At 40.4% G+C, this 17872-nt stretch overlaps 1 protein-coding gene across 1 annotated transcript in view; it reads left to right on the top strand.

Moving 5' to 3' along the window:
* The window catches only part of IL1RAPL1 (interleukin 1 receptor accessory protein like 1), a 2437811-nt gene that overhangs the window by 1464289 nt on the left and 955650 nt on the right, over positions 1–17872 (top strand). The window contains exon 5 of the mRNA XM_069761543.1: positions 10799–10952. Coding sequence (XP_069617644.1) covers positions 10799–10952 — 154 coding nt within the window. The remainder of the gene's footprint in view (positions 1–10798; positions 10953–17872) is intronic.

A 17872-nucleotide genomic window follows, 5' to 3' on the forward strand; every position in this document is an offset into this window, starting at 1 on the left:
CATCGAAGGGAGGGAGTCCAACTTGGGCGTACTATTACTCCCAATGTTGGAAAGTAATTAAAAATTGAAACACTAGGTATGATAGAGAGGTAATATATAAATATATCAATATAAATATAAAGAGCTGGATTGTTCACAAAACTAACACAAGTTAACACAAGATAATTTACTCACAATGTAAGTGTTTAAGAAAATGACTCACAATATTAGTATGACTGAAATGGTGGAGCAGTCATATGAGTTTCAAAGTGTGCAAATTAAAAATTGGACAAAAGTAGTTAGATTATATACAGTGAAAAGAAGTACCACACGGTGTGAATCAACACTTGGGCACAAATGATATATAACTGAGCATTTATGTGACATGTCCAGAAAAGCAAGTAATTAAAGAATAGAAATTGCAAAGCCAATCAAACAATAGCTGTGATTACAGTGAATCACTAGAGCAAATGAGAATGAGGAAAAGATGCAAAAGACCTGTGGAGTACATCTACAACAGAGTGAGATGGAATAATGTGTACAGAGGCACAATAAGTTACCTGTGTGTTCTAACGATCACTGGTGTGGCGTCCATTTGAAAGAACCATTTCTACCCAAGCTTTAACTCCCTGGCTGATGCCTTGAGATGCTGCTTCAGTATTGTCACATAATGTTCTTTTCTCATGATGCTATCTATTTTCTGAATGTACCAGTCCCTCCTGCAGCAAAAGAACCCCACAACATGTTACTACCACCCCCATGTTTCACAGTTGGGATGGTGTTCTTAGTCTCCCTAGCATCTTCCTTTTTCCTCCAAATGTAACTATGGTTATTATGCCCAAAAAGTTCAATTTTAGTTTCGTCAGACTACAGGACATATCTCCAAAAATTAAAGTCTTTGTTCAGATGAACGAGGCACCTTCAGGTATCTTGAAATTGCACCCAAGGATGAGCCAGATATGTGCAAGTCCACAATTCTCTTCCTGATATCTTGGCTGAATTCTTGAGACTTTCTCATGATGCTACACAAAGAAGCAGTGTGTTTCAGATGTGCATTAAAATCCTTCCACAGGTGTGTCTCTAATTAACTTGGATGTTGCCAAAAAATTTTGCTAACACATGGCATCATCATATGGGCTGTCCAGAATTTTAAAGGCATAGTAATCTTAGTGTATGCAAACTTTTGACTTTGCAGTAAGTAATAAAATGCCTTAAAACATTCTCTCTTTCATTATTCTGGTATTTGGCAATTGATAATAATTATGGTAATCCTAGCTGACCTAAAATTGGAAAGGTTTATTCTGATTTAATGTCATATATTGAGAAAAACATGCTTACATGTCTTTTATATAGTGTATGTAAACTGTTATGGCTGGCAATCAGGCAACACAGCGTGCAGTAATCAGCGCACATACAGAGATCTGGCAATAACCAAAAACAATAGGACAAGCTCTGAGACGTGGAATCTCTGTAGACTGCAGTACCTAATCTATCCTCACACAACTATAAGCAGCAGTGGATTGCGCCTAACAACTACCTATGCAACTCGGCACTGCCTGAGGAGCTGACTAGCCTGAAGATAGAAATACAAGCCTGACTTACCTCAGAGAAATACCCCAAAGGAATAGGCAGCCCCCCACATATAATGACTGTTAGCAAGATGAAAAGACAAACGTAGGAATGAAATAGATTCAGCAAAGTGAGGCCCGATATTCTAGACAGAGCGAGGATAGCAAAGAGAACTATGCAGTCTACAAAAAACCCTAAAACGAAAACCACGCAAAGGGGCAAAAAGACCCACCGTGCCGAACTAACAGCACGGCGGTGCACCCCTTTGCTTCTCAGAGCTTCCAGCAAAAGTTAATAGCAAGCTGGACAGAAAAAACAGAAAACAAACTAGAAGCACTTATCTAGCAGAGCAGCAGGCCCAAGGAAAGATGCAGTAGCTCAGATCCAACACTGGAACATTGACAAGGAGCAAGGAAGACAGACTCAGGTGGAGCTAAATAGCAAGGCAGCCAACGAGCTCACCAAAACACCTGAGGGAGGAAGCCCAGAGACTGCAATACCACTTGTGACCACAGAAGTGAACTCAGCCACAGAATTCACAACAGTACCCCCCCCTTGAGGAGGGGTCACCGAACCCTCACCAGAACCCCCAGGCCGACCAGGATGAGCCACATGAAAGGCACGAACAAGATCTGGGGCATGGACATCAGAGGCAAAAACCCAGGAATTATCTTCCTGAGCATAACCCTTCCATTTGACCAGATACTGGAGTTTCCGTCTAGAGACACGAGAATCCAAAATCTTCTCCACAATATACTCCAATTCCCCCTCCACCAAAACAGGGGCAGGAGGCTCCACAGATGGAACCATAGGTGCCACGTATCTCCTCAACAACGACCTATGGAATACATTATGTATGGAAAAGGAGTCTGGGAGGGTCAGACGAAAAGACACCGGATTGAGAATCTCAGAAATCCTATACGGACCAATAAAACGAGGTTTAAATTTAGGAGAGGAAACCTTCATAGGAATATGACGAGAAGATAACCAAACCAGATCCCCAACACGAAGTCGGGGTCCCACACGGCGTCTGCGATTAGCGAAAAGCTGAGCCTTCTCCTGGGACAAGGTCAAATTGTCCACCACCTGAGTCCAGATCTGCTGCAACCTGTCCACCACAGAATCCACACCAGGACAGTCCGAAGACTCAACCTGTCCTGAAGAGAAACGAGGATGGAACCCAGAATTGCAGAAAAATGGAGAGACCAAGGTAGCCGAGCTGGCCCGATTATTAAGGGCGAACTCAGCCAACAGCAAAAATGACACCCAATCATCCTGGTCAGCGGAAACAAAACATCTCAGATATGTTTCCAAGGTCTGATTGGTTCGTTCGGTCTGGCCATTAGTCTGAGGATGGAAGGCCGAGGAGAAAGATAGGTCAATGCCCATCCTACCACAAAAGGCTCGCCAGAACCTTGAGACAAACTGGGAACCTCTGTCAGAAACAATATTCTCAGGAATGCCATGTAAACGAACCACATGCTGGAAGAACAAAGGCACCAAATCAGAGGAGGAAGGCAATTTAACCAAGGGCACCAGATGGACCATTTTAGAAAAGCGATCACAGACCACCCAAATGACTGACATTTTTTGAGAAACGGGAAGGTCAGAAATGAAATCCATCGAAATATGTGTCCAAGGCCTCTTCGGGACCGGCAAGGGCAAAAGCAACCCACTGGCACGTGAACAGCAGGGCTTAGCCCTAGCACAAATTCCACAGGACTGCACAAAAGCACGCACATCCCGTGACAGAGATGGCCACCAGAAGGATCTAGCAACCAACTCCCTGGTACCAAAGATTCCTGGATGACCGGCCAGCACCGAACAATGAAGTTCAGAGATAACTTTACTAGTCCACCTATCAGGGACGAACAGTTTCTCGGCCGGACAACGATCAGGTTTATTAGCCTGAAATTTCTGCAACACTCTCCGCAAATCAGGGGAGATGGCAGACACAATGACTCCTTCCTTGAGGATACTCGCAGGCTCAGATAACCCCGGAGAGTCGGGCACAAAACTCCTAGACAGAGCATCCGCCTTCACATTTTTAGAGCCCGGAAGGTATGAAACCACAAAATCAAAACGAGCAAAAAATAACGACCAACGGGCCTGTCTAGGATTCAAGCGCTTGGCAGACTCAAGATAAGTAAGGTTCTTATGATCAGTCAAAACCACCACGCGATGCTTAGCACCCTCAAGCCAATGACGCCACTCCTCGAATGCCCACTTCATGGCCAGCAACTCTCGGTTGCCCACATCATAATTACGCTCAGCAGCAGAAAATTTCCTGGAAAAGAAAGCACATGGTTTGAACACTGAGCAACCAGAACCTCTCTGTGACAAAACCGCCCCTGCACCAATCTCAGAAGCATCAACCTCGACCTGGAACGGAAGAGAAACATCAGGTTGACACAACACAGGGGCACAGCAGAAACGACGCTTCAACTCCTGAAAAGCTTCCACGGCAGCAGAAGACCAATTAACCAAATCAGCACCCTTCTTGGTCAAATCGGTCAATGGTCTGGCAATGCTAGAAAAATTACAGATGAAGCGACGATAAAAATTAGCAAAGCCCAGGAATTTCTGCAGACTTTTTAGAGATGTCGGCTGAGTCCAATCCTGGATGGCCTGAACCTTAACCGGATCCATCTCGATAGTAGAAGGGGAAAAGATGAACCCCAAAAATGAAACTTTCTGCACACCGAAGAGACACTTTGATCCCTTCACGAACAAGGAATTAGCACGCAGTACCTGGAAAACCATTCTGACTTGCTTCACATGAGACTCCCAATCATCAGAGAAGATCAAAATGTCATCCAAGTAAACAATCAAGAATTTATCCAGATACTCACGGAAAATGTCATGCATAAAAGACTGAAAAACAGATGGAGCATTGGCAAGTCCAAACGGCATCACCAGATACTCAAAATGACCCTCGGGCGTATTAAATGCCGTTTTCCATTCATCTCCTTGCCTGATTCTCACCAGATTATACGCACCACGAAGATCTATCTTGGTGAACCAACTAGCCCCCTTAATCCGAGCAAACAAGTCAGAAATCAATGGCAAGGGATACTGAAACTTAACAGTGATCTTATTAAGAAGGCGGTAATCAATACACGGTCTTAGCGAACCATCCTTCTTGGCTACAAAAAAGAACCCTGCTCCCAATGGTGACGACGATGGGCGAATATGTCCCTTCTCCAGGGACTCCTTCACATAACTGCGCATAGCGGTGTGTTCAGGTACGGACAAATTAAATAAACGACCCTTAGGGAATTTACTACCAGGAATCAAATCGATAGCACAATCACAATTCCTATGCGGAGGTAGGGCATCAGACTTGGACTCTTCAAATACATCCTGAAAGTCCGACAAGAACTCTGGGATGTCAGAAGGAATGGATGACGAAATAGACAAAAATGGAACATCACCATGTACTCCCTGACAACCCCAGCTGGTTACCGACATAGAGTTCCAATCCAATACTGGATTATGGGTTTGTAGCCATGGCAACCCCAACACGACCACATCATGCAAATTATGCAGTACCAGAAAGCGAATAACTTCCTGATGTGCAGGAGCCATGCACATGGTCAGCTGGGCCCAGTACTGAGGCTTATTCTTGGCCAAAGGTGTAGCATCAATTCCTCTCAACGGAATAGGACACCGCAAAGGCTCCAAGAAAAATCCACAACGTTTAGCATAATCCAAATCCATCAGATTCAGGGCAGCGCCTGAATCCACAAACGCCATGACAGAATACGATGACAAAGAGCACATTAAGGTAATGGACAAAAGGAATTTGGACTGTACAGTACCAATAACGGCAGAGCTATCGAACCGCCTAGTGCGTTTAGGACAATTAGAAATAGCATGAGTAGAATCACCACAATAGAAACACAGTCTGTTCAGACGTCTGTGTTCTTGCCGTTCTACTTTAGTCATAGTCCTGTCGCACTGCATAGGCTCAGGTTTACTCTCAGACAATACCGCCAGATGGTGCACAGATTTACGCTCGCGCAAGCGACGACCGATCTGAATGGCCAAGGACATGGACTCATTCAAACCAGCAGGCATAGGAAATCCCACCATTACATCCTTAAGAGCTTCAGAAAGACCCTTTCTGAACAAAGCCGCTAGTGCAGATTCATTCCACAGAGTGAGTACTGACCACTTTCTAAATTTCTGACAATATACTTCTATATCATCCTGACCCTGGCATAAAGCCAGCAGATTTTTCTCTGCCTGATCCACTGAATTAGGCTCATCGTAAAGCAATCCGAGCGCCAGGAAAAACGCATCGACACTACTCAATGCAGGGTCTCCTGGCGCAAGAGAAAACGCCCAGTCCTGTGGGTCGCCGCGCAAAAAAGAAATAATAATCAAAACCTGTTGAATAGGATTACCAGAAGAATGAGGTTTCAAGGCCAAAAATAGCTTACAATTATTTCTGAAGCTCAGGAACTTAGTTCTGTCACCAAAAAACAAATCAGGAATCGGAATTCTTGGTTCTAGCATCGATTTCTGATCAATAGTATCTTGAATCTTTTGTACATTTACAACGAGATTATCCATTGAGGAGCACAGAGCCTGAATATCCATGTCCACAGCTGTGTCCTGAAGCACTCTAATGTCTAGGGGAAAAAAAAGACTGAAGACAGAGCTAAGAAAAAAAAATGATGTCAGGATTTCTTTTTTCCCTCTATTGGAAATCATTGGCTGGCTCCTTGTACTGTTATGGCTGGCAATCAGGCAACACAGCGTGCAGTAATCAGCGCACATACAGAGATCTGGCAATAACCAAAAACAATAGGACGAGCTCTGAGACGTGGAATCTCTGTAGACTGCAGTACCTGATCTATCCTCACACAACTATAAGCAGCAGTGGATAGCGCCTATCAACTACCTATGCAACTCGGCACTGCCTGAGGAGCTGACTAGCCTGAAGATAGAAATACAAGCCTGACTTACCTCAGAGAAATACCCCAAAGGAATAGGCAGCCCCCCACATATAATGACTGTTAGCAAGATGAAAAGACAAACGTAGGAATGAAATAGATTCAGCAAAGTGAGGCCCGATATTCTAGACAGAGCGAGGATAGCAAAGAGAACTATGCAGTCTACAAAAAACCCTAAAATGAAAACCACGCAAAGGGGCAAAAAGACCCACCGTGCCGAACTAACAGCACGGCGGTGCACCCCTTTGCTTCTCAGAGCTTCCAGCAAAAGTTAATAGCAAGCTGGACAGAAAAAACAGAAAACAAACTAGAAGCACTTATCTAGCAGAGCAGCAGGCCCAAGGAAAGATGCAGTAGCTCAGATCCAACACTGGAACATTGACAAGGAGCAAGGAAGACAGACTCAGGTGGAGCTAAATAGCAAGGCAGCCAACGAGCTCACCAAAACACCTGAGGGAGGAAGCCCAGAGACTGCAATACCACTTGTGACCACAGAAGTGAACTCAGCCACAGAATTCACAACAGTAAACTTCTGGTTTCAAATGTAAATGTAAAACATTTATAAAAAGTAAATGCTCATTTTACTATGCTGAATTGCTAGTTGCAAGTAGAAATTATTAGTCATGAGTATAAAGGAATTACAGATAGTTCTGACATCACATTTTCAACATGAATAACATTAATAACTCATTCGCCATAAACAAGTCATCCATATTGAAAATCCAAGGCACATTTTAGAACTTTTCTATATGGCAATTTAAAAGTTGAATACCTTAGTGAGAATATTTAACATCAGAATTTAGCCTAATTTCCGTTATTTAGAGTCTTATGGTGTGGAAAATATTCCTTATTCAATTGAATCTTGATTGCAAATTAATTGGTTCATTGATTTCTGAAAGAATAGCAATGACCCTGCTGTGTATTACAAAAGGATGTAACAAACCACAGACACTCATTTCAGGTTACCAAAAAAATTGCTACGCTTTAAACTTATGTGAAATATCTCTTTGATTTTGACTTTACCAGATGCATTTTAACAATTAAACACTTTTAGAAAACAGTTTTAATATAATTGCCAAATATAACAGCAGGTTAAAACACAGGTACTAGGTAGCACTGGGTTATCATTGTAAAAATAGTATTTTGATTCATTGCTCTCAAATAGCTCAGAGGACAACCTCTTCTCACTTTAGCAAACTAAGAGTAATTTGCATCTATTGTATCTCTGTCTTAGGGTACCGTCTCACAGTGGCACTTTTGTCACTACGACGGTACGATCCGTGACGTTCCAGCGATATCCATACGATATCGCTGTGTCTGACACGCAGCAGCGATCAGGGACCCTGCTGAGAATCGTACGTCGTAGCAGATCGTTTGGAACTTTCTTTCGTCGCTGGATCTCCCGCTGTCATCGCTGGATCGGTGTGTGTGACGCCGATCCAGCGATGCGTTCGCTTGTAACCAGGGTAAACATCGGGTTACTAAGCGCAGGGCCACGCTTAGTAACCCAGTGTTTATCCTGGTTACCATCGTAAATGTAAAACAAACAAACAGTACATACTTACATTCCGGTGTCCGTCAGGTCCCTTGCCGTCTGCTTCCCGCACTGACTGACTGCCGGCCGTGCTGTGCTTTCACTTTACGGCCGGCAGTCAGTCAGTGCGGGAAGCAGACGGCAAGGGACAGACACCGGAATGTAAGTATGTAGTGTTTGTTTTTTTTACGCTGGCAACCAGGGTAAACATCGGGTTACTAAGCGCGGCCCTGCGCTTAGTAACCCGATGTTTACCCTGGTTACCCGGGGACCTCAGCATCGTTGGTTGCTGGAGAGCTGTCTGTGTGACAGCTCTCCAGCGACCACACAACGACTTACCAACGATCACGGCCAGGTCGTATCACTGGTCGTGATCGTTGGTAAATCGTATAGTGTAACGGTACCCTTATACAGAGGGTGAATAAGTATTGAGCACATTAATCTAATTCTTAACCAAGCTTTGCTTCATTTATGCCAAAAAAGAGAACTCCTTTTTAAATGGGTTTGTTTAATAAAAGCAACCCCTTTTCAAAAAGATCCCAGGATTAAGCTTAAGCAAGTAATAGATCCCCCAAATAAAATGAAAAATGCTTTACATGCTAAGCAACAGCTATTCACATAAAAAGACTTCCATGTTATGTATGGATAGATAGAAGAGTCCATCAGAACAGCTCTTTGTTCTTGTACATTGACACAGTGTAATTTTAATGGTCAATAGTAGTATTTTGAGCAATATTTTCATTACAATTTGATGTGCTCACCTGATTTCTCCAACTAACAAATAATTATATATATATATATATATATATATATATACATACTGTATATATATATATATATATATATATGCATCAATCATCTACAGATTTTTTAGGTGAACAAAAATCAATTGACGTAAGAGTGGGCAATGTAGAGAAGGGGGCCTACTCTTAGTTCACATGAGTAAAATAAGGAATGAACACGTCAACAATTTTCTAACAAAGAAATCACACCATAGATGTCAATAAATTAAGTTATATGCATTAATGAGAAATGACACAGGAAAAGTATTGAACACACTTACTGAAATGTATTGCAGTCAATACAAAAGAAGATAGTATTCTGCTACAGATGAATCTGGATAAGTTGGAAACTTGGGCTGAAAGGTGGCAGATGCAGTTTAACAATGATAAATGTAAGGTTATACACATGGGAAGAAGGAATCAATATCACAAATACACACTGAATGGGAAACCACTGAGTAAATCTGACATGGAGAAGGACTTGGGGATCCTAGTTAATGATAAACTTACCTGGAGCAGCCAGTGCCAGGCAGTAGCTGCCAAGGCAAACAGGATCATGGGGTGCATTAAAAGAGGTCTGGATACACATGATGAGAGCATTATACTGCCTCTGTACAAATCCCTAGTTAGACCACACATGGAGTACTGTGTACAGTTTTGGGCACCGGTGCTCAGGAAGGATATAATGGAACTAGAGAGAGCACAAAAGAGGGCAACAAAATAATGGGGATGGGGGAACTACACCACCCAGAGAGATTAGCAAAATTAGGATTATTTAGTCTAGAAAAAAGATGACTGAGGGGTGATCTAATAACCATGTATAAATATTTATGGGGACAATACAAATATCTCTCCGAGGATCTGTTTACACCAAGAAAGGTGACAGTCACAAGGGGGCATTCTATGTGTCTGGAGGACAGAAGGTTTTTCTACCAACTTAGAAGAGGATTCTTTACTGTTAGGGCAGTGAAAATCTGGAATTCCTTGCCTGAGGAGGTAGTGATGGCGATCTCAGTCGAGGGGTTCAAGAGAGGCCTGGATGTCTTCCTGGAGTGTAACAATATTGTGTCTTACAGTAATTATGTTCTTTAGAAGGACGTAGATGTGGGAATTTATTCTGATGGAATATAGGCTGAACTGGATGGACAAATGACTTTTTTCAGCCTTGCTAACTATGTTACTATGTTACTATGTATTTAATACTTTATACAAAAGTCTTTGTTGGTGATGAAAGCTTCAAGACGCCTCTTATATGGATAAACTGGTCACATGCATTGCTCAGGTGTGATTTAGGTCCATGGTTCAGTGCATGCAAACCCTGAAGGTTCCGTGGTTTCCTTCTATGAACTCTGAGCTTTAGGTCCTTCCATTAACTTTCTATGGGATTCAGGTCAGGCAATTTGGTCCAGCCTAGCAGCATAATTTTCTTGAGAGTTTCCTTAGATGTGTGTGTTTGTGATTATTGTCTTGCTGAAATGTTCACCCTCATTTTATATTCTTCATTCTGGTAGAAGGTAGCAGATTTTTATCAAGTTGCCCATAACTTGTCCACTCTTACGCCAATTGATTTATTTTTGCCTAATAATTATGTAGATGATTGATACATAATCATATGTTTCTAATTATTTGCTAGTTGGAGAAATCAGGTGAGCTCATCAAATTGTAATTGTAATCAAAATATTGCTCAAAATACTACTATAGACTCTTAAAATTGGTTGTCCTATTAGGTGGCACCGTCTCAATGTACAAGAACAGGGAGCTGATCTGGTGGACCTGCCTGCCTATCTATGCATAATATGTAAGGCCTTTCATATGAATACCTAGCATGCAATGCAGTACTTTTTTCATTTTATGCAATTTGTTTAATGAGCAATGTTTCTTATGTTTCTTGAAATGTAATAGTTTCTAATAAGTGCTGAAAGTGATATCAGAGCAGAACAATTCTATTAATGCACAATTTTATGTTTTATCAGGAATGCAAGGCAAAGACCTGGAGGCCCAGCATAATAATGAAAAGGGACACTCTAGTGATCAGGGAAGTAAGAGAAGATGACATAGGAAATTATACCTGCGAACTGAAGTACGGAAGTTTTTTAGTAAGAAGAACAACCGAACTAACAGTCACAGGTAATTGAAATTAATTTTCATTTTTATTATGAAAGCTTTATATATTTTATTGCTTTACATATTTTTTCACATCTGTACTCTTTTTTTGGTTGATAAAAATGAATAACAAATATATCAGTTAAACACTCTATATTATCACTCGCAATGTTTATGACAACAATTATTGACTATTGCACTATTATGCTTAAAGGGAACCTGTCACCTGAATTTGGCGGGACCAGTTTTCGGTCATATGGGCGGAGTTTTCAGGTGTTTGATTCACCCTTTCCTTACTGGCTGGCTGCATGCTGGCCGCAATATTGGATTGAAGTTCATTCTCTGTCCTCTGTAGTACACGCCTGCGCAAGGCAAGATTGCCTTGTGCAGGCGTGTACTACGGGGGACAGAAAATGAACTTCAATCCAATATTGCGGCCAGCATGCAGCCAGCGGGTAAGGAAAGGGTGAATCAAATACTTGAAAACTCCACCCATATGACCAAAAACCGGTCCCGCCAAATTCAGGTGACAGGTTCCCTTTAAAAGACAACCCATACCTGTTTTTGTGTATTTCTCCAATGCTATGTAGATCCTTGAATGAACATAAAATCTTCAAAATCTTGCTAAAAGGGTTTTTACAGTTCTGCAACTGACTCTGTATCAATCTAGAAGTTTGCATGTAATAGTGAGAGATGTTCTAAGACTTACAGGCAGTATCGAAGGATTTTAGCAGAGGTTTTCAACATGATATTGTTGCCTTCACTCTATCGTCAACATTACCAACTTTATTTCAAAATTAATCTATTGAAAATATATGCCTGTTTATTATTTTATTCTATCTTGGTGAGGATAAATATGAATATAATGTTTTTGTCTTTTCTTTATTACTTCAAAATTGTAATCTGATATTTTTATGTAATTGATTCCTAGTAGTCTCGTCATCAACAGGTCATAGTTTAAATTTATAGCCACTGCAGAATGTTACTGTGATTCTCCAAATCTTTTGGTATGTTACATCACTAGAGTAAAATAATTTTGCAGATATTAAACATGGTAATCTGATATTATGTAAATGGGATTTTCTTGCTTATACATTGCTAGTCATGTTGACCATAGATGTTTATTCTCAGCAATTAGGAAAGTCTGCAATTTGAGTTCTGTGACTATTTTCTTTTTTATCTATGTTATATTAGATAAAAAAATACACAGAAGATACATCCCTTGATTATATTGGCAGAAATGATTTCTGAATATACGCCTATCAGCAATAAGCACTGACAGGTGAAGTGATTATCTGTCGAGGGGTGGATTATATTAGGCAGCAAGAGAATAAGAAATGTATGAAGTTGATTTGTTTGAAGTGGAAAGAATGGGCATGCATAAATAGCTGTTCGACTTTGACAGGGTCCAAATTGTGATGACCAGATGACTAAACTGGCTTGGCAGCATGAGAAGGATAAGTAAAATATAAGGCAGTTGGTTTTAGCATTGTGGCTGATCAGAGTATGCAGATATTTATTATTTAATGTTTTACAGAACTTCTTTGAAATATTATGTACATTGATCTGTAAGACTTGTGAGAGATATGATTTGATAGAGAATAAATTCAAGTGTAAATTAATTCTAATTGAATCCTCCAAAAATTAACATTTCCCAAAATGCATTTTTTTTATAATTCACATCACTGTGGATTCAGCAAAATATAGGCCACTGCATGCCATTTTTCTGAACCATGATGGGTCATCAAAAAGTAAAAAAAATATTTACTTCACCGCTTATTTTTGCAGCCACTCCACTACTCACAATCAACCATCCAGTCCTCGCATGTGGATTTTCCTGGTATCTCAAGCTGGCTTTCATGGGTCCAGGAGGGTTCTGTGCATGTAGAATGGAAGGTCACAATGCACATGATAATGTTTAGACTTTGTGACCAGAGATGGGCGAAACCCGACCAATAAAGTTCGGCATCCGTACCGAACACCTACTGTTCTGGCACGAACACCGAATGCCGACTTCACCAGGAAGTCCATGTAAGGCTGGAGTCACACATAACGTATAAAAAATCAGTCCGTTTTTCACAGCCGAGAATAGCAGAAATGTTCCAGAACAGTGATCCGTATGTCATCCATGTGCAATGCGAGGATGCGATTTTCTCACATCTAAGCATCCGTGTGACATCCTTGTGACATCCGTATGGCGAGATTTTCTCACCAGCTTGCAAAATTGACATGTAAAGGATCCTGGTCCAGAAAATCCTGAATAAATAATGTGGAAGCCTATTTATTTGCTCCACAAATTCCATCCTACAAGCGAAAAAAATTGCTTGGGCTCCCGTGCAAATTTATTTGTCAGAAAGGGAAACCAACGACCAGGGACGATATTTGTAGCCTGGGAAGGGGTTAATACCCATGGATCTTCCCAGTCTATAAATATCAGCCCGCAGCTGTATATTTAGCATTTACTGGCTATTCTAATAGGGGCACCCCCAATAAAATGACATAGGGTCCTCCTATAATTAATAGCCAGAAAGGCTACACAGACAGCTGTGGGCTGATATTCATAGCCTAAGAAGGGGCCAAGGATATTGACCCCCTATCTAAAAATATCAGCACCCAGCCACCCCTGAAAAGGCGCATCTGTAAGATGCACCAATTCTGGCACTTAATCTCTCTCTTCTTATTGACCTGTAGAGGTGGCATATGGGGTAATAAAGGGTTAATGTCACCTTGCTATTGTAAGGTGACATTAAGAATGGTTAATAATGGAGAGGTGTCAATAAGACACCTATCCATTATTAATCCAATAATATGAAAGTTTTAAAAAAATACACACACATTAAGAATAAAGTTTTAAAATGAAATAATTAAACACACAGGTATTTCATCTTTATTACACTCTCAATCCAAGCAAAGCCCTTGTTCTCCTGTAAAAAATCTGAAATAAAAAAGCAATAATATTGCATACCTGTCCACTGTACAGTCAAGTCCCACGCTGCAATCCATCTCAAGTAGAACGATGCTAATGCTACTGGCCCGGCTGTAAGCTACTGTGTAATGAATAAAAAGCTGCCTGCGCAGCCTCCCCGCCTGACCGGGCATGAACTCTCTAGCGTGGGAAAGTTTCTAAACTTTTTCCCACACTGCCGAGATCACCTCAGGTCAGGCTGTGAGTCTGCGCATGCTCAGTGACATCAGCTGTAGTCACTGAGGCTGCGCAGCGGCCCCGCCTGATCTGAGGTGAACTCAGCAGTGTGGGAAAAAGTTCAGAAACTTTAGTTTACAGTCAGGGAGGTAGCATTAGCACCGTTCCCGGTTGTAAATTATTTAACCCCTTGAGAGGGGTTAACGTCTGAGACTTGTTAGTATTCAAGAGCTGCATACGCAAATGACAGGCTATTGTTAATCTAGACTCATTGCAAAGTAGTTTTATGTATTTAAGATGCATTCATACCTTATAAAAAAATCAGTGGCTGCTATATACAATGGCGTAGACGTTCTCTAAATGTATAATTTTGCAGCAAATCCATTAGAAAACTAAACAAAGTAGAACAAAGGCTAGACTACAGAATATGCGTAGAACTAGATGAAAAATACATAAGGCAAATGATACAAGTTCTAGAATATACAGTAAAGTACAAAACCTATAAGAAAATTGATACGGAGACAAGAAAATTAGAAGTTACCAATAAGGCAATATGTATTAAATTAATAGTTAGGTAAACTTTACTCCTATCCTACATTATAGGATTCTCGTAAGCTTGGTGCATTTCGTTACACTTCACAAATTCAAGCATCAGCTATGTTAACATTTTAAGATGTCACTGCAGAAATAACTCTTTTTTTTCCCAGTGACAGCAGTTTATTTATGACAAGCTGAAATACATCCTAAGCTCACAATTTGCTGCATAGAACATTTTAGCATTTCCACAAATCCATCACTAACTGAAATAAAGCACGTAGAAAAATGAACGTTGCCGCTGCTTACATTCAGCCTGGCTGATATATTTATTTCTCAGTGTTACACTAATAAAGCAAGATCCTTTGATAATAGCAAGTAATACCCTCCTGTCAGATTAAGGCAATTGCTCTGGGATGGAAAATAAATGTGAGAAATCAATCATGGTCTAGGAAATATCACTTTTAGTATCACCTTGTGATTTTTTTTTTGTATACAAAATAAATTAATTTTGTGGCTGGGGACATTTAATTATTGTGTAGTGATTAGACCGAGCGGCACACATCAATATATAATTTTCTGCTCGCTTCTAATACGCTGCCGCTAACAGATCGAGTCTATTTCTATTTGATTCATTTCAGCCTTGCTGTCAGTTACATTGTACAGCAAATAATGTATGCACTTAGGCAAGGACAGCTATAAAACCTCTGCATATGCCTGTTTGCTATGCTATATACCCATAATGGCCATTTCACCCATGTTACTCTACGAGCAGCAGTGAATAGATGGAGTCAATGTCATCAGGAAAATCAAAAGGGCGTAAAATTTGGGAAATATAGTGAATTATTATTTTTCTGCTTTGACTCGATGCTTAATTGCAATATTCATTGCTCATATTATTGCTGTAAATGCTCAGCTATTGAATGGATTCAGCAGTCACTTAGTCACTACAGAGGGATCATTGTAAAGATTTTTCTGCTTCAGAAAAGAAATAATCACATTTGGTTGCACGGATGAGACTTTGCAGACGAAGAATCTAAGAAATGAGCTGAGGTGAATGAGAGAAAAGGTTTTCCATAAAGGTCCAACATCATCCATGTACAAATCAATGCTTCCCATAATAAAACCCTCTGCACTGGGGCTGAAAAATAATTCAAAATATCTGATATATATAGTTGTTGCCCTCTGTTTACCTCCCTTTGACACCTCTGCTGAGGTCAGCGTTCCTTTTATCCTGCTTCCAAGATGGCCACCGCAGTAGATTAAACTTAACTCTTCAGGCCACATTCACATGTTAAGGTTTTAGTGAGTTTTTTACCTCAGTATTTGTAAGCCAAAACCAGGACAGGAACAATCGGAGGAAGGGTATAATAGAAACATATGCACCACTTCTGTATTTATCACCCACTCCTGGTTCTGGCTTACAAATACTTAAGTAAAATTTGACCAAATACTGAACGTGTGAAGGTGGCCTCACTGTCCCATGCCACTGAGGTGGCCATCTTGGAAGAATGAGGAAAATAACCCATATTTGAGCAACGGAGGCCACAGGAGGCAAATAGAGGGCAACAGATAGAATGACTATACATGCAAAGCCACTTTTCAGTTCCAGAAAGAAGGTTTGTCTTAAAGTAGTAGTGTCATCTTGGCTCCTTCAGGAGTGCCAGCATACATTTTCATCATTTTATGTTGCAAGTTAACTTTAATTTCAATATTATATTGCTTTAAAACTCAAACAATTATTGTGAAAGGTCTCTATTAATTATAGCAGTGTTTGATCATCTATTGTTATTAATCTAGAAGGAGCAATTGTGCTCAGTAGAAGCAGGAGATTATGTGCTAAACTACTGTGTAGTTCCATAAATTTGCTTCTCGAGTAACCACCATTGAAACTATGCTAGGGAACCCTAAGGGTATGTGCACACGTTGCAGATTTGCCCGCAGAATTTTCTGCACAGAATCTGCATCTCTTGCCAGAAAACGCACGTAAAAATCCATGTGGATTTGATGTGTTTTTGATGCGGATTTGATGCGGATTTTCATGCGTTTTTTTTCATGCAGATTTGTATGCGTCTTTGTAAGCTAAATAAAGATCTATTATTGAACAAAAATCATTTCTTGTCATTTCTTGTCCAACCTCTTCATTTACATACTCCATTGAAGAATAATGTTTACACACACAGACAGACAGACAGATTAATATAGACAGACAGATGATAGATAGATAGATAGATAGATAGATAGATAATAGATAGATAGATCTATAGTTAGATAGATAGATATGAGAGATAGATGATAGATAGATAGATAGATAAATAGATATATAGATTATAGATAGATAGATCTATAGATAGATAGATCTATCTATAGATCTATCTATCTGTCTATAGAGCTATCTATTATCTATCTATTATCCTTTTATCTATAGCTATATCTATCCATCTAGCTATAGATATATCTATCCATCTAGCTATAGATATATCTATCCATCTAGCTATAGATATATCTATCCATTTAGCTATAGATATTTCTATAGATAGATAGATAGATGGATAGATGGATAATACCAAGCCCTATGTTTAGTAATAAATATAACAAAATGGTACATAAAGAGTTAAATCGAGACACACACAAACACACACACACACATACAAAATCTGCAGTAGGTCAGGGTCACACTTGAGAGAAACTCGCCTGAGTCTTGCACATCAGTACCTGGCACTGTTGCCGACACTTGGGACCGAAGCGTTCAGCTGCATAGAAATACATGCAGCTGCACACTCCGGTCCCGGGTGCCGGCAGCAGTGTCGGGTATTGATGCAAGAGACTCATGTGAGTTTCTCACAAGTGTGACATCTGGCATTAAATGCAATATCTGTTTAATTTATTAAAAAATTGAAAAAAAAGGTGTGGGCTCCCACGCAATTTTTTGCACCAGAGAGGGAAAGCCAGTGACTATGGGCTGATGTTTGTAGCCTGGGAAGGGGTTAATACCCATGGATCTTCCCATGTTATGAATATCTGCCGGCAGCTGTATACTTAGCCTATACTGGCCATTAAAATAGAGGACCCCAAAAATGGGGTGATAAGGGGGTTAATGTCACCTTTGATTGTAAGGTAACATTAAGCTTAGTTAGTAATGGAGAGGTGTCAATAAGACACCTATCCATTGCTAATCCTATAGTAGTGAAAGGGTTAACTAAAGACACAGCCGGAAAAAAGTATTTTAATAACCTTAATTTCACCAAACTTGCATCCACACCTAATT

Source organism: Ranitomeya imitator, chromosome 3 (assembly GCF_032444005.1).
Source record: "Ranitomeya imitator isolate aRanImi1 chromosome 3, aRanImi1.pri, whole genome shotgun sequence".
Lineage (NCBI taxonomy): Eukaryota > Metazoa > Chordata > Amphibia > Anura > Dendrobatidae > Ranitomeya > Ranitomeya imitator.